The sequence below is a fragment of the Morone saxatilis genome, unplaced genomic scaffold, assembly GCF_004916995.1.
Source record: "Morone saxatilis isolate NCDOM2014 unplaced genomic scaffold, NCSU_SB_2.0 Contig4, whole genome shotgun sequence".
NCBI classification, from domain to species: domain Eukaryota; kingdom Metazoa; phylum Chordata; class Actinopteri; family Moronidae; genus Morone; species Morone saxatilis.
The window spans coordinates 10,541,317-10,568,861 of NW_023339984.1; the positions used below are offsets into that span (position 1 = coordinate 10,541,317).

Consider the following 27,545-nt stretch of genomic DNA (forward strand, 5'->3'; position numbering starts at 1 on the left):
TGTATTATTATTATTATTATAATTCCACTGTATGAAATATTATACATTGTAATGTTCGGTTAATCTCTAACAAGAAGCCTTATTCCACTCTGTACAGAATGACACATGACTGAAAAACCGGTTTGAGTGTTTACAGATGCACAAGCAAGTTTGTCCTTGGAGGGGTCACGGCAGGAATTAAATCCCGCATTAGAAATGTACATTCGGTGCTGACCTCATGAAGAAGTTACAAATGATAAAGCACATGCAGGTGGAAAAAAAGTTAAAGAGGTAGTGTTTGTTCTTAAAGGTTACTTTAATTCATTCTTTAACTGACATATAAGATGAATAACTCCTCTGACTGCCATAGGTGTGTATAAAAATCCGAGCGTGTGTGTGTGTGTGTTTTGTTTTAGAAGAACAGTTTTCCAGCAGCTGTGTACGTGGACGTACGAACGTTTTGGCTTTTTTTTTTTTTTTGAAAATGAAATACTGGAGAAAAACACTGGAGATGTTTTTCCGCTCCAGCTGCGGTTGACAGGATGGCAGCTAACATTCTGGCAAAGAGACAAAACATGACAACAATGTGACATGTCAGATGCAAAATAGAGCCCTTGCAGATATTTTCAAAGATACGGCCGGTGGTGCAGCATGAATGATTCCCATCTCTCCATCTCTGTTTTCACCACAGCTGAATGAAACTTCGTCACAGAGGAAAGAGAGTTGGCAAAATGTTAAATAAAAGACCATATAAATATTTAGGGGAAATACGCTTATTTACTTTCTTTGACTGAAGATTGATATCAGTCTCATATCTGTCTGTATAAACAGCCAGGAGACTGTTAGCTTAGCATAAAGACAGTCACAGGATGTTTTATATGATTAATGTGCTTTAAAAGTAATAATATGTAGGTTTTTTTTCACCTAAAAAGTACTATATGCTACTTATTTCCCCCGCTTACTGTTTTTATGCTAAGCTAAGCTAACCGTCTCCTGGCTGCAGCTTCATATTTAGCTTTATATCAAGCTAACAGTGTTGAAGGCTAACTCACTTAGCCTTTTTGATGCCTTCTAAATGTCTTTATTCAAATGGATGACCAATGTGTTTCATTTCCCTAAAAGGTCCAATATGTACAGTTTGTGTGTTAGACAATACAAAGAATGACTCGTTGACCCAATTGACAATTTAGATTACAAAAATACAGTAATCCTGTTTGTAAACTGTTTGAATCAGATGGTTTACAGAAAAAGGTCCATTTAGTAGCTGCAATGAAGCTTTCAATCATATCACATGATCTTCATCGGCAGATGGAGTTTGCACACTTTCCATGGAATATGTTGAAATTTCCATTATTTTTTTTAAGTTTCTGATCTATGTAAACCAAACAGTTGAAGCTCAAGGTTAATCTCCACCTGCCGATGATCGTGTGATATGACTAAAATACAACAAAATCTGAGGTTATTGAGGCATTTCAGAGAAACGTTGTCTTGTTTTGTCCTGATCTCCTGCTAAAACGAGAAATATTTTGAATATTTATCACGGGTGTGCACGACTTGAGACTAAATCTCCAAAAGCTTCAATTCACCGTGAAACATTGTTCAATAGCCTCATTGTTTGGCTTCAGCAGTGATGTGTTAGTCGGCAGAAAAATAAATGGCCTTTGGCCTGTACTGAGTCACTGCTGGACTGGTGCCTTCTCAATTGTCTCATTGTCTAAAATCCAAAAAGAAAAAAGAGCAGCCACTAACACACAGGATTCACACTCATTGTAATTATTAATTCCAACACGGGTGAGTAAGGAATAAAACACTGGGTCAAACATTTTGTGCAGGAGCTTTTAACTGCCTGTCTGTACTCTTCACCATGTTTCATTTCCTCCTCTGTCCTGTGCGTTCAGATAAAAAAAAAGCCCCAAACGCTCTAATCTCTTTAACCTATCACAGGCTAACAGCTCCTCTAACAGCTCCCATTTCCTACTGTTCACCTGGAATCAAAATAGAGCAACCGACCGAGAGAAGGACGCCTTTCGCATATCAGTGTCTCTCCTCCCAGCGTGCTTCAGAGGAATTAGGTCAGGGCTTGTTGGTAGTTATCTTTCTAAACCGGGGTCTTGCGTTGAGGCGACCGGGGGAAATGTGGGGGGGAAAGAATACGAGATAAAAAGGGGGATTGGATTTGTTATTATTACCCACCTCACAGACGAGCAATGTGTGAACTGTGCGCTTTGTCTTTTGAGTGGTCCTTAAATTGGAGTGATTTCCCTACGCAAACATGCCATATTTGGTGAAAGGCTTTTAGTGAGTCAAACAACCGGAGGAGTTTCGAGTATTTTGTTTTAGCCAATATTCTGTGCTTCTTCTTAAATTTCAGCTGCCAGTAAGGTTAAAGTGTTTAGCGGCGGCTGGGTTATCTGGCCTGCCAGAGAGAAGAAGAGGGAGAGGAAGGAGAAAAACGGGTGACTCATAGTCTTCCCCACCGCTGAAAGTACAGGTTACAGTTGAAAAAACACAAGGATGACAAAAGGAGGGCCCTGGCTTATAGAGTAAATGCCGCTGACAATGAAGAGGCTATTTTAGGGCTGAGTAAATAAGAGGCAATGTCATACTGTACCTACTGTAGGACACACACACACACAATCACACACACACACACTGTGACCTGTGGAGACCTCCTGTTCAACAAACAAGTGGTGTAATTATATGCCTGTGTGGCGCTGCAGGTGGAATGTGCTAGCGATAGTCAAGCCCTTGTTGTCATAAGGACTGCAAGCAGCCCCAATAGCCAACAGACATGAGCTCACCATCATTACAATGAGAGGCGTGGCCAAGCCCGTCACCGCTGTGGACCTGATGTTGCCGTGGAGACGGGACACACACACACACACACACACACAGATCGGCTTAGAGTGACACCACTGGGAAATTAAAATGGTAGCCCAAAGCAACAGGCTTTTATTGGCCAATCACAGTTTGATCCTGGATGTGTTTGCCTTGCAAGTTTATTTGTGTTTGTGTGTGTGTGTGTGTGTGTGTGAGGGTGTGTTTGGCGCAGGGCACTGTACAGGTGCACCACACATGCATCGCCTAATTATAATGACAATGTCAGCCAGTGTTGGAGAAATATTCATCACGCTTGTCTGGCATTCGGCATCAAGCGCAGAAGAGCAATTACTGGCCTATCAAATCATTTTACAGCTCTGTTGTGTTGTGTGTATGTGTGTGTGTGTGTGTGTGTGAGAGGCTGTCAGTGTTTTCTGACAATGGGAAACCAAAAAAATTACCTGTTTCACAAGATGCTTTGCACCTTAACTCACAGCTACCGGTGTGTCAGGTCTGAGCTAATTGTAACCAATTAGAGGAGAGTTTATTCACATCGATCATTATCTGAGATAAAAGTAAATAAAACACCTGCGTGTCCAAAAGTAGAAACATGATTTGCAATGTCTGGAAGCAACCTCTAATTACAGTGAAAAGCCTGAGGCGGTGCAGTGGAGGCAAAAAGTGAACCATTTTATTACATTAAAATGTTTCATACAAACGATGCATACACACTAGTTTCATATTGCTTCAGACATAAGTTTCTTTTCTGTTTGAATTCCAGTTAAACAACTCTGTAACAAAATGTAAGTACAACATTTATGAAAATATAAATCTCTAAACAGGTAAGTCAGTCCTGACAATACAAAGAATACCATAGAAACATTCATTATACCAGTATGTCAACTATGAGTTGCAAACATGTAAGTTATTAAAAGTCATTCAAGTTACTTAACATACAATAATACCATTTACTGGCTTCCATATGGACACATTCAAATATACTCTTAAACTGGCATTCCAATATATTTTATAAGAGGACTCTTTTTAAACTTTTTAGCAAAGATAGCACATTTTCTCTATCATAAACATAATCACAGTAGAACACTGAAACAATTTGGTAACAATATAATTACAGTACAAGCCTCAAAAAACTAAATGAGACAGTCAACGAAATGAAACACAAACTATAATCGGGACTTTGGCAATTACATGTTATATATATTTTTTCAATTAGAAACTCTTGACTTGAAGGGAAATTACGTTTTTTTTTTTTAAAGCTTGATGCTGCTACCCGGTTTTGAAATTATCCAAGGGCCATTACCTTAACAGTTCAAAACTAGTAAACATACAATAAGATGGAATAGCCCTTAAAAAGTATATGTCAAAAGTGTAAGTGTGTTGTTTTCAATCATGCTTGGCAGATGATTGGTCTCATCAGAGCTCATAAATTGCGTTTTGGGTTATTACAGACATGCTTTAACAAAAGCGATCGCGATACCTGCAAGGAACAACTTCATAAATAACTAATCTATTCTTTTTTAGATTGTCAGCAAACCAGAACTTAACATCTTTTATTTCAGCCTGTCGTGATGTTACCAGAGTCAGGTTTCTATGGGCTCACATGAGGATCAAAACGATCTAGAGCTTGTGAAATAATGTTAAGAAAGAATTTTAAAACCTGTGGTCGTGTATCACGTGTGTAAACCTGTGACAAAATGTAAGGAATGTAAATATAAAGTGTGAATTCTGGCCATGATTTGACTGTAAATGTCCTAAATTCATACTTTTAACTTAAATGTGGGCTCATCTCTAAATTCATAGTCTTTGAATCTGTACTCATGTGACTTCTTAAATGTTTTTTTTTCACAGGTTTACAAAAGCTGATACACAACCAAAGATTAAAAAAAGTATTTCATAACATAATTTCACAAGTTTTAAATTATTGACTCTTATTTTATACCATATATTTTCAAAATGTCCCATCTCTGATGACAGTTTTTGTATTGATACCAGGCATACTTTATATATAGAGCCTGTTTTTCAAGTGAGTTAGCTGTAGCCTGCAAGTACCTGGATGGCCTTGTGTGTATTTTTGTAGGCAAATCCAATACTTATTTTAAGACAAGTCTAGATCACTTTAAACGATTTATACAATATGTCATATGAATAAATCTAATTTCTCACAAACCACTCATAAAGTGCTTCCATCTAACTGTCTAAACCTCTAAATATATTCACATGACAAAGTTGTTTCAGTAAAACGTTTGTCTCCTTTTCTACTGGAACGTTTGAACAAACTCCACTAAACCTAAAGCAAATACACTGGTTAAGGCGTGAATGTGTATGGTGCTATGCTACACTGTATGCTCAATAGTGGTGTTTCCCTTAACACAAACAGCACACAAACTGATGGAACTGCAGGTAAATCCACATCAAATTTACGCAAACCGTTCCAAGAAATTTCTACAATTATCATTACAAAGAGCAATGCCATCGATCTCTCGTGTTGTTGACTGAATTTCAGTACACTGATCGTTTAGATTTAACATCAATGCAAGTATTATGTAACTGTGTGTATACTGTGTTTACAAATTCCCTGCATTTTCATAAATCTTGTAATCTGCACATAAAGAACTTTTTAAATTCCAGGCACTCACTTTGATTGCATTAAGCACAACATAACATTTTTAAGGAGTTGCACAAATTGCAGCAGCCAAAAAGGGATATGTACATATGTTCATAGTTCTTCCTTTTTGTACAGTACCGACTGATGTTGATACAAACATAAATACACTCTTTTTCTTTTTTTTAAAGAATAACATTATGGCTTAATGTGCACATATGTAAATAAAGATAGTGTACAATGAAAGTGGCTAAGATCACTGGAATGGCTTTGAAATGTTTGAACAAGACATTTGAATAATAACTTTGTTCTTCAAATGCAAAAGGACACATAATGGCAAACTAATACCTCACAGAATTGACATTTGTCTTCTTTTTAAAAAAAAAGTACTATTTTTCTAACAGTCTTAGTGTGTAAAACAAAGAGAAACTGTATCATAAGTTGGAAGTAAGTAATACATAATTTGAGTGCAGCGTTAAAATGGTCGGCCCATTAACTACCCAGAGGGCTGACATCTGCAGCTGAATCACGTGGCTGTAAACAAGAATCAACTGCAACCCCAGAGATTCTAAACTTTGTCACTTATCTCCACCTGCCTCTCCTATCTCCATATCTCCACCCGCTTCTCTGATCTCCACCTATCACTGCAGCAGTTCAGTCTTTTTTGTAGGCGTGGTCGACTCACCTTCCCCAGAGTCAGACACGTTAATAGGGCTGTCCCTGGAGAACACTTCGGTTGACTCCCTCCAAACGCAGTCGGCAACGGTCTTGAAGGAATGGTTGCCACATTTGGGCCGCACCTTCTGCGAGGCATTGTTGACAATCTGTCGGCTGTTGGAGGTGGCTATCTTTATCTTGAGGGCAGCATCCACGCGGTCCACTACTGTGTACGTGCCGATGCTGCCGTCCTCGAAGCCAATGATGATGTTTAGTGCTCGCTGCGAGAGACACAGGAAGGTGGGCGTCTTGTATAGGGAGCACGTGCCGATGCTTTTCCCATCAGCAAGGCGCATTACGATCAGATTGGACACAACACCGGCATCATCGTCTTCATCACAGTTCCGGAAACAGACATACACTAGATAACGTCCATCTCTTGATAATTTCTGACGCCAAATTATACCAGCAGCATGGACAAGCCTCAGCTTCCCGCTGTGAAGATCCAAGACGTTAATATTCTCATCACCTTTGGAGACAATTCCTAGTTTCCCATTGGGCGAGATCTGGAAGTCCTCTAGATTTTTGAGGAAGTTGGTTGGCAGCTGGACTCGCCTGCAAACTGACTCATCTGCCACGCTCCAGATGAAGACGGTCTCTGTGGATGTGATGAACACCACACAGTCAGGGCAGTCAGGAATGAGCTTGAAGTTGACGATGGTAATGCCGTCGTCACAGACAAACTTCTTGGATACGCTGCCTGACCACAGGCTGACAGCGAGGAGCTTGTTTTTGGTGGTTCCCACAAGGAAAGTGTTTGCTGTGGTGACCAGTGCATTCTGGAGGGTGACTAAAATGTTGCACACTTTGTGCCCAGTCGCGAGCCTCCAAACTCTGGAGGCGTTCTGCTCACAGAGGGACACCACAAATTGGTCGTTGTGGGTGATTAGCAGCTGTGATATTCTCTGTCCATTGATGCGGAAGATGTTTTCTCCAGTGTTGGTTTGCCAGATGTATTGACTAGACTTGTCATCTGAAGTCACCATGAGATCCCCTGAGGAGGTTAGGACACAGTTCTCCACTATGCCCTCGTGCTTAAAGACCGTCTCAATAAAGCCAGTGCTGAAGTTCCACTTGTGTACAGCTTCTGAACCGTCCATGGTAAACACGTAATCCTCTCTGCCGGACAGCTGCAAGGTCGCGATCTTCTTGCCGGTTTTGTCAATATTGGACATGGCGGTGATGATATCAATGTCCCAAACAGACAGCACTCCACTGCTGGCAACAGAAAGGAGCAGATTGTGGTGGACCGATTTGATGAGTTTGACGATAGCACCTGAGATCTCAATCAGGCTAGCCATGCACTGTCCACTGTCCCTCCTCCAGACAAAGATGGAGGAGGTGTTCTCCATGGAGGCCACAATGCTTTGTCCATTCTTGGAGAGGACAGCAGCCACAAAGCGTTCGGTACGTTTGGCTTTGAACTTCTCTACCATTTTCCATACTTTTGTGTCCAGAACCTCAATACTTCTGGCCTTGCAAATGAGAATGGAGCGCTGGTCTTCAGATAACTCAATGCCCACCACTTCACTATCGTCCCCTCTACAATCGTAATCCTCCATCAGCCGTGGGTTGGTGATCTCTTTGGTGTTCCATACTGACAAACTGCCTTCATTGTCAATCATCACCATTTGGTTAAGAGTATCCAGAACTAGAATGGACTTCACGAATCCCCCTGAAAACTCAGAGGTCACAGTGGCCAACTTGTCGCCATTTCCCAGATGAAAGATGGATGCAGTGTTGAGGTACTGTCCGCAGAAGGCATACATTCCATCTGGCGAGCACTGGACACAGGTCACCTCATACCAGCAATGGAACTGGTAGAGAGGCCAACCATAGAGCAGGTCAATAACGTTGACGTCTTTACTGGCTTCAAGCCAAGCCAAAGCATGATGGGTGGACAGTGTAAAACCATTGATGAAAGCCACCCCACCAGCGACGCCACTATGCTTGGACCCCTTGATTTCAACCTCAGATAAAAGGCAGGACTTGTGATTATCATAGATCAGCAGCGTGTTTTTGGTTGTGGCCACGACCAGATACTTTTCATCACTGGTTAGCCTGATTCCCAGCACAACGGATTTGGCTGTGTCGATCTGTCTTAGAAGTTGTCTGCTTTCTACATCCCAGGTGCTGACAGACCCATCTTCCAGGGCTACAAGGACAATGTTTGGGGCCAGAGTGGGCAAGATCTCCACAATCTGCATGTAGCTAGAGCACAGAGGAAGCCTCTCTGGACTGTAGGTGACGTCCATAGAGGAGTGGAGAGGCACAATGGAGCAGTACTTCGGGCCGTCTTTGTCACACTCCAGGAGGAGGTGTCTGAGCTTAGGGAGGGAGGTGACAACTGGCAGCAGCCTTTGCTGAATTTCTGCAGACAGCGATGCCGGGTTTTTCAGCACTTTTACCTTTATGCAACGGAGAGTGGTGGCCAGGAATTTCAGTTCTTTTTCTTGGGTGTAGCTGTAAGCTAGGTCAATGTCTGTTACAGCCTTTTCAAACTGGCCAATCTTGATCATTGTGTACAGCCAGCTGAAGTTCATGATGACACCGAACATGAGGTCATCAGTCCGCCCACTCCTGGTGAGGTGGTACACCAGCTCTGTCATCTTCCTGTGGTTGACAAAGAAAATGTCAGGCTCCAAAAGGTTGCACTGGAACACCCAAGGCTGCTCTGGAGTCTGTCGGTCATATGAGTACTTGTCGGAGGACGTTTTTTCATGGGACTGCTGTTGGTGAGGGTTTTTGTGATGAGATATATTCAGGGACGTGAAATGGTTGTTATCGTAAGTGAAGATCTTCTTCCTGCCTCCTGACCATGCCCCCAGGAAGTACTCAGCTAGGAGGCTGTGCATTTGATGGACGTCCTCCTCATTGCTAAGATACAGCTTCTGGGCAATGAGATGCAGGTGTCGGTTGGCCCAAACCATCAAGGTGACGTTACGAACCTGACGTTCCACCAGATAACCATCCAGCTCCTCTTTGAGCTTTGCAACCAAATCGTAAGAGATCCTCAAGGGGTTTTTGAGGTACGTTGCCACAATAACATCACCAAGAACTATATTATCAAGGGACAGAATATCTTCCAGCTCGACCTCAGTTAGCCCAGCCTTGGCCATGGTGATATAACCTAGAGCTCTGAAGACAAATCGTTGGCCCAACTTGTTCTCCACTGAGTAGAAGAGCTGTTCTATGCTTTCATGCACTGTGGAGCACAGTGACCTCTCGTCAACATCTTTGTGAGACCTCCAGTGAACAACTTCTCTGTAGATGAGGTTGACAAACATTGGCAATGTACACTTGGCAAGTGCCTCGTTGACATAGATCTGTTGGCCTGAGGTGACCTTTCTTTTCACCCCCAACAACTGCTGTTTTAATGTTTGGCTGCAGACCTTGCGATCCCTCTGTATTAATTCCACATAATACCCATCATCATGAATGAGGTGTCGAAGCTTCTGCAGGATGCCATGTTTATTGGGCAACGTTGAGACTACAATGCGGACTGTCCGAGGCAGGTGTATGGGGAGCCACCACAGCTTGCGAACCTCATCGGCCTCTGAGAGCTGCTCGAGGGCGTCCAGGACAATAACCAAGGGCCTGTGGAATGTAGATTCCCCTAGAAGGTTGATCAGCAGCTCCCTCATCTCCTGGATCTTGTTAGGCAAAAAGTGAATCAGGCAGCGGTAGTTTAGTGCAATCTGTTCACAAATGCTCTGGAGGAGGGTGCGTAGGTCCGTGGAGAGCTGGGTGGAGCCAATAAAACGGACAATGACCACTGGGTCGGTCTCAGGGCCCATCTCTTTCTGCAGCCATGTGTAAGCCTGAAAAACAGAGAGGTTTGTTAGAATAGATGTGCGTTATACATTTATATATATTTATTTTGGGTAACATTTGCTTGTATTCTACTTGGTCTGGTCAAGGAAACACAGACAAACAACTAGAATAATCAAAGCTCTAGAGTGAGAGCAGAGGGATCTAATTAATTTCTATTCACACAGTATGAGGTAGGGCTCAACAGCACAGCAAGGAGAGGTTTAATAAATGTTTACCTTACAACAGTATATCTGTGCTACACTAAATTTTTAACTTTAGAAGTCATGAATACATAGATTCAATTCATATATAAATCATTTCTTTCATCATGAAAAACGTTCTATGAATGAACACAGCTACAATCTTGAGCTTTGGTTGTTATAATAATTTCATTCATGAATTCATGAAATGGCCCAGCTGAGATTTTGGGAGACATTAAGATGTTTTTTGACACTTCTAGGGCAACAGTGATGATGAGTCTACTCCACATTTGCACAGCTGTGTGTATGTGTGAGAGAGGAGGAGAGAAGAAGAGAGAGACACAGTGTCTGTCATTAGAGTATTCACAATTTTAAATGTTTTACTTGTCTCAGTTTATAAAACTGACAAACATTTGTGCAAAACTCATACAATATTTTTGTCAGTCTGGTTGATTTTCATAGATTGTTACAATTTATAACAATGTCAACTGTTTAAGGAAAGTTACAGTAATCTAAAATGTTAATATCACATCATGTTACATATGTTACACTGAATACAGCTTAAAGGTACCTGCAGAACAGGAAGGCAAGACCATAACGCTATAATGACAAAGGCAAAACTGTATAAATTCCTTTTTCTTTTAAATCTGTATCCACAGGCCTCCACTATTCCAATCATCCATAAATGAAAGTCTACAAAACCTTAATTAACCCGATTCTTACGTACAGCAAATGTCAGCCATTATCATGGGCCCAAACTTCAGCAGAGCCTCTGAGGACTCATTTCTACACTGGCAATATTCTCTAACTGTGCCAAAGCAGCCATTGCACTGTTAAGAACTCATTACACACTGCTGTACTTTATGCTATAATAGTCAATTTAACAACTAGTATAATTTCTAGTTAGTCTAATAATCAGATATATGTTATTCTTATTCAGCACCTGTGTACGATGTGGATGATGATATGAAAACCTGTTTTGTAATCCTGCACACCTGAGCTTAGAAGAAGATCCAAATAATAATAATAATCATCTTCATAATTGCCTTTGGCATTATCGATCTCTTTGCCATTTTGCTACATTCAACTAACTTACTAAGGTGTGAGGAACGAGACAAACAGATCACTGTTTGGACAGAACTGTGTCGTTCCCACAAATGTAAAACATTTTGACCTGGATTCCTCGAGTCTCAGTGGACTGGCTTGAATTATACATCAAACACAAGATATAAATTCAGTGTGTTACATTTTCAATGTTCTCACTTCAGTTTGTGCACATACTCCAGTGTTAATATTAATGTGGCAAACTGTTGGTTTTGCCATTATCGTCCAGGTTTGACCCACAGGTCATTACTGTGTGCACAAATCTCTATATTTGCAGACTTTTTTCTGCCATACTGCTATTTGTACACATAAAAACTGGAAACAGAAACCAGACGGACATAATATATCCTGTACTATTGCATGATCAAAAGATTAATATGGAGGAATTTGTAAGTTTTTCCATCATAGATCAATCTCCATCACATAAGCTGTGGTTGGTCTGTACTGCTTTACAATAGTAACAAACTGTTTTCTAGAAGATCCGATGTGGTCTGAGCTCAAAAGCAAAGACATAAATGCTCCAGGGTTCAGATGAATCAAACCAAACAGGTTAGGAATTACACCCTGTGGAGCACAGCGCAGTCGCACAATGGCCCCAGAACACTTCTGCATTTATTCTGCACCTCCTCTAGTCTGGCTTAAATCTAATTACATCCCTCTCTCCTTTAAATGCCAAGGCCACATAGGATTCCACACTATTATTTTAACTTGCTGTACTGTAAGAACAGGAGATGAGTACATGGCACAATATGAGGGAGAGAAACTTCGGCAGATAACTACATGTATGTGGTTGTTGAAGCACATATTTATAATCCTTTCAGCCACATGGTAAGATGTTCGACACAGCTAAAACAATGGACAGCCTGCTCACACACTCTATGTGTATTAGTGTAATAGGGTTGAGTGATAAATCAAGAGGCTAATCTGTGTGGGCAGCATGCATCACACAATCAATACAAGCATTTGAATTATCTGAATGAATCATTTCTTTTTAATTGTGAGAACTTTATCGACCTTTTTGTGAATTTCTAAAAACCTTTTCTGACAATTTAAGAAAGCAGATTTTCCCTTTGTCTGTTTCCAAAAACTTGTTTTCACTTGAGTGTGGCTGTCAGCGTGTTACGGCGAAGTGTTTGAAAGATCCAGCTGGCAGTGAAAACATGAAAGAACAAAGATGTTTGGAAATATTATGGCACGAAAATCAGGACAAGCTCTAAGAAAATAGGTAGACTCCCCTGATGGAAACAAGACACATGCTCCTATTGTGCAGAAACAATAGGATTCATTTGTAGCAGAAATTACTTTAGAAATGTCTGTATGAAATATCACCTCTTCTTCTCTTTGTCCATGGTGTGTTACACACCTCCTTCTGCCTCACTTGTCTCCTCTATCACTAACCTCTCCTCTGAGTGCGTGCACATTTAGTGTTGTGGACCTTTATGCCACCACTTTATTGTTTTGTTGCGGTTTTATTTGTGCTACCTTCAAAATATTTCTACAACTACACAGAGAACTTGTAAGATATGAATGGCGCTTACAATAAATGAGTGTATCAATGTGACAGTTATTACAAAGGTTGGACAGGAGGTCTAGATCCGTGGGTGTGTGCTGTGTGATCTTGGCGATGGTGTGAGCCTAATGTAGCCGGGCAGCCAGATGGCACACACAAAAGCCAAGCAGTGAACGGAGAATACGGCACACACACACACAACACACACACACACACACATTCATTTAAAAAAACAAAATTAACACAGACTTTGCAGAAATCTCTACAGATGTTCAGCAAAGTAATACACACCCAAAAAGTCATAAGCAGATGTGTACAGGTGCACACACACACACACACACACACACACACAAACACACACACACACCACACACACACACACGCACACACACACACAGGGCTTCGCAAGGAAATTAGAGGAATGTGCATGGCAATGGTCTGTGTCTTGGCAGACACACAGATGGTCAAGCAAGCGTTTGATGAGAAGAGATGAACAGTTGCACACCCCCTCATACTCTGTTGTACAAAGATGGACACATGCTCGGATCAGACAGACAGACCAGTGCAAGCGTGAACACACTGCGAGAGCCGGCCAAAGTGAGGCCGGGGGTCACACAAAAGGGGAACGATAACAGAACACCATCGTTTCTCATCATATCTCACCTGTTTGGCCACCTCAGCCAGCAGCAGCGTCTTCCCAGTGCACGGCCCCCCGTACACCACCAGAGGGCTCATCCTGCTCCCCTTGGATGGCAGGAGATACTCCTGTATGTAATCCAAGGATTCGGTCTTGAACTCGTAGAGCGCTGCGTAGCTTTTACAGAGGGACAGGTGCTGCAGGATCTCGTCGTACAGCGGGTCAGTCTCGGTGTCAAAGTTCTGCTGGACCGTGGCTTGGATGATGTCCACCATGTCCTCGTAGAACTGTTTACACAGACCTTCCACATAGTTGCTCTCCACTTCTTGGGAGTAGCCCAGCTTCATGTCGCAGTGGGTGACCGAAGAATAGACACGGAGGTTGGAGGCAGCGACGACCGTGGGGATGAATTCGTCCCGTACCTTCAGAAGGCGTTCGTAGGCTTCCTGGTTGCGCATGACGCGATCGCCGCTCACCACGATGTCCATGTATCGGCCCATCTCGGGGAGTTTGGCGAAGCGGTCGAAGTTGGAGATCTTACGAATGTAGCAGACACATTTCCTGAGAAAGGCAGAAGTTTGTTTCCCAAGGGCAAAGTCTAATTCATCCTCCAAGGCTGAAAAAAAAAGAGAAAAATACATCTGGTCACTAAAAAGTCTTCCTCAGCTTCTCCACATTAATAACTTTGGACTGTGTTTAGTTGGAAGTTCTAAAATGGCCTGACACTGAGTGTAATGTGCAACTTGCAAAGATAAACATCTAACAGATGTAGGATTTAGATTTCTTTCCGGAGAGAAAAGCTGAACAGACTTTAGAAGTCTTTAGCCTCCGATTACATAGATTTCTCTTGAGCCTTATTTAAGAAGAAACAAAGTTGATAAAATCACATAAGCCAGCATCACTGAACTGTATCACAAGCTCCCCCACAAAGAGCCGGCTGACTGAAATTCTGCCAGCTCCTCCTGTGTAGTTTTGCTCACATGGTAGCCTACTAATTAGGTGGGAGAAAGAAAAGTGTGAAAGGAAAGTTGGGAGTTCCAGGAGACGGCACAACTTCCTCTATACAGAAAAATTTAAGCACTGCTTAAAGCCCAGTGTGCTCAATTAAAGTGCATTAAAACTGCACTTTCCTGACACAAAAGAGGAGCTTCCTTTTCATATGAAATTACAAAACCTGAATGGCGATTACTTAATAAGCTTATTCTTTATTTCCACCATGAAGAAAAAGCTACTTGCTGTGTCTGCTCTATGAGAACAAGACCAGGACTATAAAACAAGGACTTGTTATCAGATCCTGATAGCATATTGCTTTGATCGTCTCCCACAGTGACAGCCTGAGAAAAGAAAAAGAGATGTCTTGGAAGATTAGTTCAGTGCTGTTCAAACAATTCAGTAATAACTGGGTGGCCTGACTGAATCTTTTACAGACAAGAACTGATATTAGACCAACCTTACAGGGTGAAAACAGTGGAAGGGATTGTTGAAATGTCAGAGTTGTACCTCATTATTGTTTCTTATATGATTCTCTGTTTGGATGTTTGATCTTACTAGGACAGCTCAGATTGGCCGCCCGTTGGTGAAAAGTAATTAGCATTTTCAAAAACCACATTTAATGGCAAATGGTCGCTTGTGACCAACACAACACTCAATATTTAGCCTGGTCTAATCACTGAAAATACCGCAGAATAACACAAGTAAACATAAGTGCTGAATAAAAATGGTCTTGAAAAAGTCACTCTGCAGAAAAAAATGTTTTTAGCCCGACATCGCAACACACTGTTTGGATTAATTACCATGAGGTGAATATAGAGTGCTATCGATCAATCACTGTCGTCAGTCTGACAGATCCTGATTGCATCTCATCTCTTGTTATCAATTTAGTTACAAGACGATGGTCTAAACAACAGCCTCACTCATTAAATATAGTGGACGTGTGATTTTTTTTTTTCTCCCCTGAAGGTCAGCGCTTGAAATTAGAGTGCCTCTTTGTCCCGGAGACAATAAAAACCGCAGAGTCTGCAACAACACTGGGACAGTAAAGAATTTACGAAAAATTACAAATTAATTTATTACATTTATGTGTTATTTATGTTTTCTTATTAGATTGACCTTTTTAGACCCTCTTTATGGCTTTCTTTCTGAGAAGCTACTTGCAACGCATTTAGTGACTTATTCAGATCATCAGGGAAAAGGCAAGAAATATTCAAAAGGTATGTGACTTCTTTCCTTAAAATATATGATGTCCCTGTAGTGAGTTTGTGATTACTTGGCTAAATAATAGTAATGTTCAAAGTGTATGTATGTATTTCTATCACCGTATAGCCATCAGAAACAGGTTTGCATTTGCGCTGCAGTTTGTAGTGAAGCATTTATTGATCAAACTGTTAGATATAAGTATAATAAACAAGAATAATAAAAACTGAATGTGGCCAAAGACCCTGTATGTTCTCAATTTGTTATTCAGATATTAGTGCAGGGAACAACTAGCAGACCAGAGTAAGTCAATGAAGTGACGCAAGTTACTTAAACAGAGTTATTATATTCATTATATTCAATTTGTGAACAAAAGTCTGGGACAGTTGAAAGTAGAATTTGGGACAGTTGCGAGACACAAAATAATTTCGGCTAATTTAGGCTAGATGGCCTCAGATATCCACTGTTACACAATATCACAACTATCATACATACTGTTGATTTTCCAGATGAAATAAGCTGACTTCACTTACTGTATGTACCATAGAGGCTGCAGCTAACTATTGTTTACAGTATCAGTTAATCTGATGATTATTTTCTTGATTAACTGATTACGTTTTTAATGTATAAAATATCAGAAAAGCAAGAAAATTATAAAATATAAATACTTAGACGTGTTTAAATTGTTTGTTTGTTCAATAACACAAAGATATTTAGTTTACTATCATAGACTAAAAACCAGCAAATGTTCACATTTAAAAAGATAAAACCTGTGAATTTGTGCCATTTCTGCCTCAAAATAATAACAAATAAACTGATTATCAATATTGTTGTGGAATTATTTCCTCTCGTTCTGTGTTAATTAATCAATCATCTCGTTTAGCTCAGGAAGTAATAGATACAATGCAATATATGATTCAACATGAAAAAAGCTACATGTAGATTACAGAAGTTGTCATCTTTCACAGAATTATATTCTTTGCATTTAGAGATCGAAATTTCATCAAATGGTCAAATAATTCTTTTTAAATGTTAAAATAAAAACAGATGAATTCTAAAACCAGAGAGAAAGAAGGGAGCTAAACATCAGACAGAAAGACATGTTCCAACTTGAAAAGAAGTCATCAAAAGATGTGACTTGAAAAGATGAAAAGGAAGAAAAAGTCGACCCGAAACTAACCAGAGCAAAGGAATTTCTTGGCCTGAGCACTCTTCATGGTCCCCTTCTCCTGAAGCTGCAGCACCGCTGTTCGGAAGATCCTCTTGATCTCCTCCGACACGTTCCTCCAGGCCTTGTCATTCTTGGTCTTTGCTGCGCTGCTCGACTCCATCTAAGCGGGACGGATGGGCAGGGAGAGGACAGTTTAGACGGAGGACTCTCATCATGTACTGAGGGAATGTGGTTGTTCATGTTTTCTTGAGTACTGTGCAGACATATACAGTAACAAAGGGAATATTGTTCTCTGTTTCATATGAGAAATTTGTTTTATGTAGGCTGAATTGCTTGAGATCAACTGGTAAAATCTTCACGGCTGTGACTGATTATTGAGTGATTCTGGTATGAAACCTTCACATCTGAATGTTTTTAGGATCCTACTGTGTGTCCTACACTGGCCAACAATCTACAGTTTTTATGACTTAACTGAAACTCAAGGCGACATTATCATGCAGTTTTTTAACAAAACTCAGCCAGATATTTTATTACCTCTATAAAGTTCTGGACCTGATAAGAAGGAGGAACTCAGAAGCTAAACCGTTTTATTTAAAATTAACTGTGCTGACAGAATCGTTGTTAAATGACTTTTATGGGGTCATTTGCAAGCATACTTAAACTTTTTGGCAAACAGTAAAGCAAAGGACTTCAAAGGGGCTCAAGAGCTGCCTAAGACTAAACACAAACTTGCTCACAAACTCAAAGCAAAAGCCGGTTTTCTTTTTTTGTATGTGCATATAAAATATGTTCCCCAAGGAGAATTAAATTCATGAACCACAGCTCAAGGACAAGAATCCATAATCACCCCTTTTTAAGCCTCTACATCCGAGTGGGTGAAATGACATACAATAACCACTGACAAATCCCTTTTCTGCCACGGCAGCGGTCGCATGTTAGCTGGACTCACAGAGTTCTGGTAGTTCTTAAGCATTTGGGCTTTGGGTTTGAGGTAGTATGCGGGTGGCACGGAGTTTTCATCCCTGCAGTACCACTCTTCCAAGATGTGTGTGTCCAGACCCGCCTCAACAGCTGCATCCAAGATCATCTCAAACTCCGCTGATTCCACCTCCCCCGGCACTCGGATGCTGCCGTACTTTTCTCCCACCAGACCCTGAAAGGGGGAAGGAAGGAAGGGAAGAAAGGCAGAGGGCAGGGAAGGTGAGAGAGAGACAGGAAGTGTGTTTCATCTCGATTGTTCAAACTGTTTTAGGGCTTGATTTTTTGGATCAGTGGTGCAGGGTGAATAGTGGAGTCAATGATGCATACAGTGCGACTTATTTAAGGTAATTTATGAGGCACAGGAGCAAACTGTGGTGTCAGGCATGTAGCTGTCCCCCTAATGCACTCTGTGTGTGCACTGTGGTGCATACTAACAGCGCTATCTTGGATGGAAATTGCTTTACACCACAGCCACATATGTACAATTTAAATAAGAAAATGTTGCATCCCTTCTTCCCCACGGAGAAACATTCGTGTTCGCGGGAAGTGCTGAAAATAACAAACGCGCACAAGCGAGAAAAAACCTGTGGTTGTTGTTGACTTGTGGTCGGAAAATGCCATCTGCCTTCTCCACGTCACACGCGCTCACATTAATATCCCAACATAACATGAAGATATAGAAAAGAGCAAGTAAAGCATTAAAGCTAAGAGAAGTCTCAGTACAAAGTTTTAATATGAAGAATAAAAAAAAGAGAAATGCCTTTGTACTGCTTCAAAAGTGTATTCATGTTAAGAAGACAGAAACAAGGAAGATACCAAACTAATTATTTTTCAATACTTTGAGAAATATAGACACGTTTTCCACAAAATCCCTTTTTTTTTATTCAAGAAAGAAGCCAAACTTCTCAAATAAATACTTCTCTAAAACTGGCAAAATTATGATTCAAATATATCAAGTAAACAAGATTACAAAGCTGACCAAAACTTTGATGCTACGTTTCGGTTCTTATCTGGTGCTATGGAGACATTTCGGTCGGTACCACAAAAGCACTGAAGTTCAATACCAGTTCCCTTCTCATAATTCATTGTTTTCAGTTAGAAAAAAAGCAGATTAGTTCTGCTGCAACACAGCAAATATTTGAATGACACACTGTTATATAAAACATAGCCGTGGCCAAATTTCCTAATGCTCAGTAATCAGTAGTATTAAGAAAATGAGCAGATTTGCTTTATATATAGAACAGATGGGATGTTTTTTTTTTTTTAAATGAATGCATTAATTAAAGAGACGTATGTAAATTTGTGAGAATAAAATCTGTATAATTTAGTGTGCTTCTGTGCTTTACCTTATCGCCATCATCACGGCTTACACACCAAAGCCAAACAAGCACTCTCCACAATCTTTTTAGTCAGAAACCAGAACACTCACAACACAAGCTGCATAATTAGGCATCATCAAATTAAATAGTGGCCTTTTCATCACACTATTATCTCCCACTCCACATGGCATATCTACTGTAAGCTCCAATGAGTCTCCGCTCTTCCCCTCGGCATCTATGCGCTTCTGAGTGGCGGCCGATTCATCACCATCGGAAATGATCGGGGGCCATTTCCTGGCACGCTCCTGGATGTGCTCTATCAAGTCACATTCGAGGACAATGGCATCAAAAAAATCAGTGGAAACCCTCCAACTCCATGACCAGCTGATCTTTACTCCATGTGTCGTAATTTACTAAAGCCTTGGGGGCGAAAAAGTCACAGAGCGAGCGAGAGACGAGCCAAATGACTGTGAGCTCCGATGAGCAGGAAAAACTACGTTGGTGCGCTCGCGGCAATGACGCTTCAAAGCCGTTCCATGTTGGACTCCTCGTTCCCTTGGCATTCGCAGTGGGAACAGATGCAGAGAACAAGCAGAATCAGATGATGGCATGTGGCATGGTCTGTAGGAACGGCCTACTCTCAAAACCCACAAATGCCCATGGTAGATTCCTTTTACATTGCAGTGTTTGTGGCCATGTTGCATAAATTTGGTACCAAAGGTTCATTTTTGCAGCTTCTTTTGGATTTAAAAGCTAGTTTCCATGTGCAGCATCAGTTGTTTCGGAGGCGGAGGTGTCATCTTCGAGGTTTGGGTTTTTGGGGTTTTGCATCCAAACCTGTCATTTGTGATATATAAACAATTAGCTGACGCACTTATCCAGTGAAACATTAGATTAAATATATGTAGCCTGCACCAAAGGGCGAAAAAACAATGGTAGAAAAGAATCCCTGGAATATCAAAGTATGTGCAAATATTACGATTAATGAACCCTCCTGTGACTGGAATAGTCACATCCAATAAAGCAAGAAGCCCAATTAGAAAATAGTGCTAATTTAATGAGCCAAACATCTCTATAAGACAGAAAATGCAGGACTAAATAGAAAAATAAATGAAAGGGATTCCCTCTTGTGTTTATCTCTCTGTGTTCTCTTCCTGCCAAAATAAGAAAGAGTTTAACTGATAACTAGGGCAGGCTGCTCGCTATCTTTAGTTGTGATTGACAGGAAAGGTCATGACTCATCAGATGCATTCAAACCCAGAATGATTCAAATGACAAGTGCACGTTTTAACTCAGGGCTACTCTAAAAGACATAACCAGCTGCATTACTCCCCTATTTATCACCAGAAATGTAAGTTTTTTTCACACCCCTTAAAAATCAAGATGGCCTCCGGTCCCACCCCCATTAATCTTTGGCGACCCCCCTCGCCTTAAATCTTCTAAGAACCTGTGACAGAACAGATTCTTGCAGCACCGGGATGCCCTGCAGGTCACCTCATCCACCCTCTTTAGATGGCCTTCTATGACTCACAGTGCTGCAGTGATGTGTCAGTAGAGGATGGAGGCACTGGGCTGAACTAAAGTAATGCTGAGAGAGAGACATATAGTGTGTGTGTGAGTGTGTGTGTGAGAGAGAGAGAGAGAGGAGGAGAGAGCAGTCACTCTCCAAGTTGCTGACAAAGTCTCTGTCAGCTTGCCTCGCAGTGATATAGCAGGATGAATGGAGTGGGTGCCTCAGTGTGTGTGTGTGTGTGTGTGTGTGTGGAGATGAGATTAGGATAAAAACCAACTGGTGTTTCCTATCAAAATGACAAAATAAGGTGTTCAAATCAGCACACACACACACACACACACACACACACACACACACACACACACCTATTCACACCACTCCACCCTTGCATGTAATCTACTGTTACTTCTGTCACCACATCAACTTACCCAAGCTAAACTAAGACATGTCCAAATATTTGCCGGGTTGCTTTTAACACCCCCCGTTTTAACCAGAGAGCAGGGCTGGAATGAGGCCATCTAAGGTGGATTACCGCATGGCAGCTGACAGGTGTGTGTTCCCGTGTGTGTGTACATGTACAGTATGTGTGTGTCCCTCTTTTGAGAGGGACTATAAGGTTGTAGTAGTTCTTATTACACTTTAACAGCTGCAGGCGCAAGAAACACAGGAGGCTAAAGTGACAATAGCTAAGCACATACAGGGGCCGAATGGAATTCCAGTTTTAGCCGCACTTCTCTCCCTCCCTCCCTCCCTCCCTCTTTTCATCCTTGGAAGGGGTTTTATACTCCGGCTAAGTGCACTTTATCTGATGAGCCAGTTGGGAGAGGCGACTAAGATATTGTACAGTATGAATCAACAAATCAATCACTCCCACGGTCAATCAATCAATGAAACACGCAGTCAACTGTTTGGATATTTGCTGCATAAGCTTTGGCACTGCAGAGGGGGGGAAAATGGCTCTAAAAAAGAAACAGATGTTCCGATCAAAGAAATATTACATTTTCTGTGACATTTGCGCTCACTCACAGAGCCAGTGTTTAACTTCAACTGTGAGCCAATTCCTACTAAATACGCAAGAAATCAATGTAGTTAACAGTTTTTGTACTAAAACTGATCCTAACAAGTATTATCGCCGTCACCAGAGTCTAATATAGCTTATTTCTGTGTATCATATGACTTTATTGTGGCCCAAAAACAATTATAATCCCTAACGATTACTCCTATTTACACGTTTTAAGTAATGTTTTCTAAAAACAGTGCAACAGATGTTATTGATGGAAATTAATGAAACTTTTACAAAAGCTAAACAGACTTTGGCCTGTTCATTTTCAGTAGGAACAAATGGGGTTAAAAAGGGCTGTAGTGAAGTAAGGAAAGTATTCAGTATTAAGAGATGGACTGAGGATGGTTGGGATTTATTTTTTTATATATATAATACTTATTCTCCTGTTTTGATCTGCCAGGGTCTGTTTCACCACCATGCCTCATTTATAATGCATCTACGAGAAGCTCCTCTATTTTGTTTTGAGACAATAACGTCCATCAACAGCACACTTGAAAATCAAGTGGTTTTAGTGCTGCATGCTGACTAAAATTTGAATTTCAAACCTTGCTTACGATCAGTATATTGTACGGATTTACAGACGGACACAATTTCCAAAATCAAATGAGTCGCTCTTGTGTTAAATTCCTGCAGGTTTCCCTCTTGTATCAACTTCCACCGGTGCTGAGAGGGTAAACCAGCCAGTCCGAGCTATCACGTTAGCAGTTACATCACGTTAACTGAATGGAGGAGAAGCAGAAAAGAAAATAAAAGCGACAGTATCCTCGACTATCATCTTACATGCAGTAAACCTGCTACAAGGCCAGCCAGCCAAGTATAGAAAAAAAAAAATGAAAGCAGAAAGACTGGATGAGCGGCTGCATACTGTTTGCTGATACACGTCCTTGAGGCGTTTATCAAGTTTTAGTGTTTTTTTGGGAATTTGAGACTGTTGGAGAGCAGGAAGGAGGAGAGCAAATAAGAAGAAGAAAAAAAACAACAGACATGGCTCATTGTCATGCTTAATCTGCGGGTCAATGACACCATCACCATGCCAACCCCTGCTATTGCCATGGAAACCAGCTTTATTGCATCGACAGGTTAGAGAAAAGCCCCCCCCCCGCCCCCCTCACGCCCTCCCCCTCGTCTCACCCAGGTGTAGTGCGGTATGTGTGTGTGTGTGTGTATTTATGTGAGTGTTTAACAACCCTGCACTGCCACCTGTCTTGTGTTCAGCCGTGGCCTTTTGAAAAAACACTCGCTGCGATTGATTCTTACTCATAAAGAAGGACTGACACATCCAATAAAAAAAGCTGGTTTTGTAACTCTCTGTCTCGAGAGCTAAGACAACTCTAAATCTTGCGGCGAACAATAACATTTTTTTAAAAAATCGAAAAAATATGAGATTAAAATCCCTAATTCCCAGTGATCAGATTAATACGAGGAGTAGGTTTGAGCCTGCCTTTACATAGGAGTTACAAAGCTACATATCAGTGCTGTTATTTTCTTATTCTGGAGTACAGCAGAGCAGTGAATGATTCGTTGAGGTGAATGAGGAGAGATGTATGTGCCAAACGGAGTATTAAGAGGTTTCCAGTTGTTGCACAGATCCTGTGTGGCAGCAAGAAACACACCTACACTACGCATGTCAATCCTCTGTTTCCTCTGTAGTGTTTCTAGGGAACCTGTTATTCCCACTCCCGTCATCCCCTTTTCTCTACTCCTCTCTTCATCTCTCCCTTTTTTTCTGCAATAAAAACATCTCCTACATCCTATATTTTCTTTTACATCATTAATCAATGCATATGTAATTTTGCTTTTCAGAGATTTCCCTCTGTCTTTACCATTTCTTCTGTTGCCCCTCTGATCCATGCACTGGGCTCTGTGACAGTTGCTGTGGGCTGCAGACCCCCCAGATCAGCTTCTCTTTGAAGTCTCCTCTTATAGCCATGTGGTTGTGTATAAGAGCGTGTGTGTGTGTGTGTGTGTGTGTGTGTTAGCTGGGGGTGACACTTGGGCTGCAGCAATTTGAGGCGGGCACCTCGAATGGGTGGGTGGAGGTGATGATAACGGTGCATAGAAACCGTGAGCGGCTGCGTGTCAGAGTTATGAAAGAGACAAAGAAGAAGGAAGAAAAGGAGATAAAATGAGAAGAATGAATGCGCAGAAGAGCCTGGGATTTGCCTGAACAATGCACAGTGACGCGCACGTGCACACGCAAACTTACACGCACGGTTTGAAACCTACTGTATGTTGCTGCAGAAACAACAAGACCCTAAATTCTGCTGACGTTTTCCCCGTCCTCACATATATATCTAGGTCTACCACCCTGTAAAAATAAACAACGGTACTCCGGAGATGGCCCAGACAACCCAGAACTGTCATAAACGAGGATCCAAGTCCCTGATCAAAGGACCCGACGCCGCTGCTAGGAGCTCCCCGGTCCTGGAAACGGGGCTGGCCGTGGCCCTGTGTGGCGGAGACGGGAGCCCGGCTCCCGGGACTGCAGCAGCTGGCTCTGACAAGTCTGAATGGGACTTAATTCTGTGGATCTATTGTGGACATAAAAGCCTTCATTCACCACAGAGAGTGGACCACTAGAATATGCCATTAAAGATTTAACCGGCCAGATGGGGAGAATGTGCACTATAGATGCCTGTGTGTGTGTGTGTGTGTGTGTGTGTAGGGGAGTGTAAACAGTCTGTATCACCTAGAGTTAGAGTTCACCTCAACTGATTCTCAATCTCATGACAGAGAAAATGCCTCTGGTCAAAATGCTCTGTTTGTATAGGCCTGTGTGGGCAGGAGAGAGGGAGCGTGTGTGTGTGTGTGTACCTGAGCTCATGTATGCCTACCTTCCCTGAGTATGTTGTGTGGTATTGCTCGGGTCAGCCGGGGTTAAGATGGTGAAATTGCAGCAGAGACAGAGGGCGGCGGGGCTGATGGGAATGAATGGAATCAACGCGGCATGTACAATACCGCGCTGAACACCAAGCCAGCAGCACAAAGGGGGAGAGTGTATCGCTTCTTTTTCAACTCTGATCTGGTCATTTTATTTCAGTTTAGACTGATTGAGCTTACATTGTACGGCCTAATATCGCACACAATATCTCGTGGCTTTAGAAGCCATGACATTAAATCCATCAGGAGGGACAAAAAACTAGACTGTGTGCAGAGGTCAATACCAGTACTCAGGCAATATTTGTATGAAATTGTTGCAGCACACTGGGAAAGAAACAGTGTGAACATACAGCAGAGTAGATGGCAAGAAATATTCCCCTTAACGATATATAAATATATGTATTTCATAGCCTACTGCAACCGTCACATGACATATTCTAGTTGCTGCAATGTATATCCAACGCACCCTTTGGCAGAGGGCGGGTGATTCAAGCTGTCAGTGCCCTGCCTCCTTTTTTTTTTTGAGTTGCTACCTGATTGATTGCTCGAGCTCACCTGGTGCTGCTGTTGCTAATGTAGCGTTTCATGAGGGAGCGTGCCTCTTAACACTTTGATAAGGTAGCTTTAAAGGCAGCTTCTGAAGAAAACAACTGTAACACAACCCATGCTGCTGCTGGTGCTCCCCGACTGTGTTAGCCAGCTGTTGTTGTTGTATCTGCTCTGGGTAAGAGACGCCATTTCAAGCAAGCTGTGTTGGTTTCATATCTGTGATGTCCGTAATTTTTTTTTTTTACTGCGCATATTTGTAGACTTTCCATTGGTATTTATTCTGAATGAGTTTCTTGTTGTTTGGCGTTGTGACGTGGTGTCGTGGTGTTTTCTTGCTGCTGATTTCTACAGTGGAAAAACATGAATATTCACAAAATAAGCTTAACTTTAAGTCCATTTACTAGCTTGTTCTGGAGCTTTCAACTGCTGCTCATGCTCTTCATCAGCAGACGGAGCTGTCATGGAGATGGAACAATATTAATGTTCTCATAATGCACATAACTGCTGGTGTCATGGTCTATGTCTAATGTGGTCATTGACTTTATATGGTCACTCCCCAGACTGTACCGAGGTTGAAGCTTATGAGAATTATAATTAATTATGAAACTAAATTATTGTTTTTAAACTACAAACTGTAGCAGCCAAACAAATCGGCTTTGTGAAAGATTTGTGCGGGGACATGCTGCAATATCTCATGTTTCTGAAGCAGTTCCTGGAATGACACTGGCCGGATATGAGGACCGTCGCTCAGTTGGAAATAAACTCGAATGAATCATTCAGCTGCAGATGTTTTGTAGTTGAGCGTGTGTGTTTTATGTGCTTGTTTGTGTGTGTGAGAGAAAGACGACAACAACAGCTTGTGAATGAGAGAGGAAGCGGTGCATGCAAGGTGGGTGAGGAAGAAAGTACAAAACTCAGTCTGGGGAAGGAGATTATGCTCCCTGGAGACCAGTGATCCTGTCCTACCCATAATGCATTACCTCTCCTTGTGATCTCTCACCTCAATTTCAACCTCTAGAAACAGATCTGTTCCATTTGAATAATTCACCATCAATTTCTCTTCCTCTCTCCACTCCTGTCTTCATCCTTTTCCGTCCTTGTGCCTGCCTTTTTTTTCTTTTATGTGGCCTAAAATTATCTAAAAAAAGATCACTGAAATGTCAGCCGTAAATATCTCTCTCTCTCTTTCTCTCCTTGAAGAGGTCTTCCCATAACTCATTCATACAAGTGTAATTTTAGCTTTGCATGGTATTTCAGCATTTCCAGTAGGGATACTTTGTGACGTACTTTCTTCTTGTCTGCACTCGAGCAAAGTTGACTAAGCACGCACTTTTGTTGCTGTGAAGATCTCATCAATCCACGAGGCGACATGGATGCAAATATATCATTTACTGAATTTATTGGAATAATCAGCACCCTAACAAACCTATTCAACTGTATTAAAAACTGTAGGTAAAAAGGGTTCGACATACATACTACATATCCACTGTCAAACAAAACAGACACGCATGTCCTGCATACAAAAGCTGCGATGAGAGGACTTCAAACGCTACTGTAGCTCTTTTTCTTACAAGAGAAATTAGATTTCACTCTAAATCGGTAGTTTCACACCGCTATTAGATCTTCAAAAAGCGAATAGCCTGGGAACAATTCAGTCTTAATGCCATATCAGAGCCATGTAATGAGATAGAGCGGGATGGTGGGAAACAACTGAAGCAGACACTGATTTAACAGATTTTCTACTTATTATGTAAAGTGTGGATGCACGGTAATGTGAACTTTTCACATTTCAAACTAACTGCAACCTGTGTGGTGTGTGATACTTACAACAAAACATGGTCCCGCTGAGGTCTTCAGACATTCCTCCAGAAGCTTCATTCGGAGTCTCTGCAGGTCTGGACTGTCCCACTCCTCTGGGTCCACGCCCCAGTACAGATCCACCACCTGACAACACACAAACGTTAATGTTACGTTAATAAGAGCAAAAAGACACGTTAAATGTATTCACTTTCTCCTGCAACTCACTAAAAAGAATAATCTCACAACCACCCACCTAAACTCACAAAATAACTGATAGATTCTACTAAAAAAACACATAAACAGGGTTATACACTTGTTTTACTGAAAGGACTTTGCTGCTGCAGAATAGAACTTAAGGATGCAATTAGTTTTTTACAGTTATTGCAAAACCAGCACATTGTTTCATTACAACCAAATGCAGGGTAGTGAGTTTGCATGCACACACTGAAATGAAATGACTCAGTTGAGGGGGAATAAAAGAACAAAAACAAGTCGGCAGAGGAGCCCTGTGTTTTAAGGCAATATGAGGAAAACTGCTGCCAAGTTTTGGGGTTTTACAAATGGAACAAAGTATAATGAATCAAAAGGGAAACAGCTCAAAAGAGGATCAGTAGGTTTAAACTCTGAAATCTCACTTGAACTAATGCCATTATTGTTTTCAACACTGACTGAC

At 41.4% G+C, this 27,545-nt stretch overlaps 1 protein-coding gene across 1 annotated transcript in view; it reads right to left on the minus strand.

Annotated features, from left to right (window-relative positions):
* Nucleotides 1-3,480: 3,480 nt before the first annotated feature.
* LOC118338452 (NACHT and WD repeat domain-containing protein 2) overlaps nt 3,481-27,545 on the minus strand; it is a 58,337-nt gene continuing 34,272 nt past the window's right edge. The window contains exons 3-7 of the mRNA XM_035675752.1: nt 26,900-27,016; nt 17,717-17,920; nt 16,777-16,927; nt 13,430-14,019; nt 3,481-9,960 (exon numbers count right to left, since the gene is read on the minus strand). Of these exons, the coding sequence (XP_035531645.1) occupies nt 6,064-9,960; nt 13,430-14,019; nt 16,777-16,927; nt 17,717-17,920; nt 26,900-27,016 (4,959 nt within the window). The 3' untranslated portion in view covers nt 3,481-6,063. The remainder of the gene's footprint in view (nt 9,961-13,429; nt 14,020-16,776; nt 16,928-17,716; nt 17,921-26,899; nt 27,017-27,545) is intronic.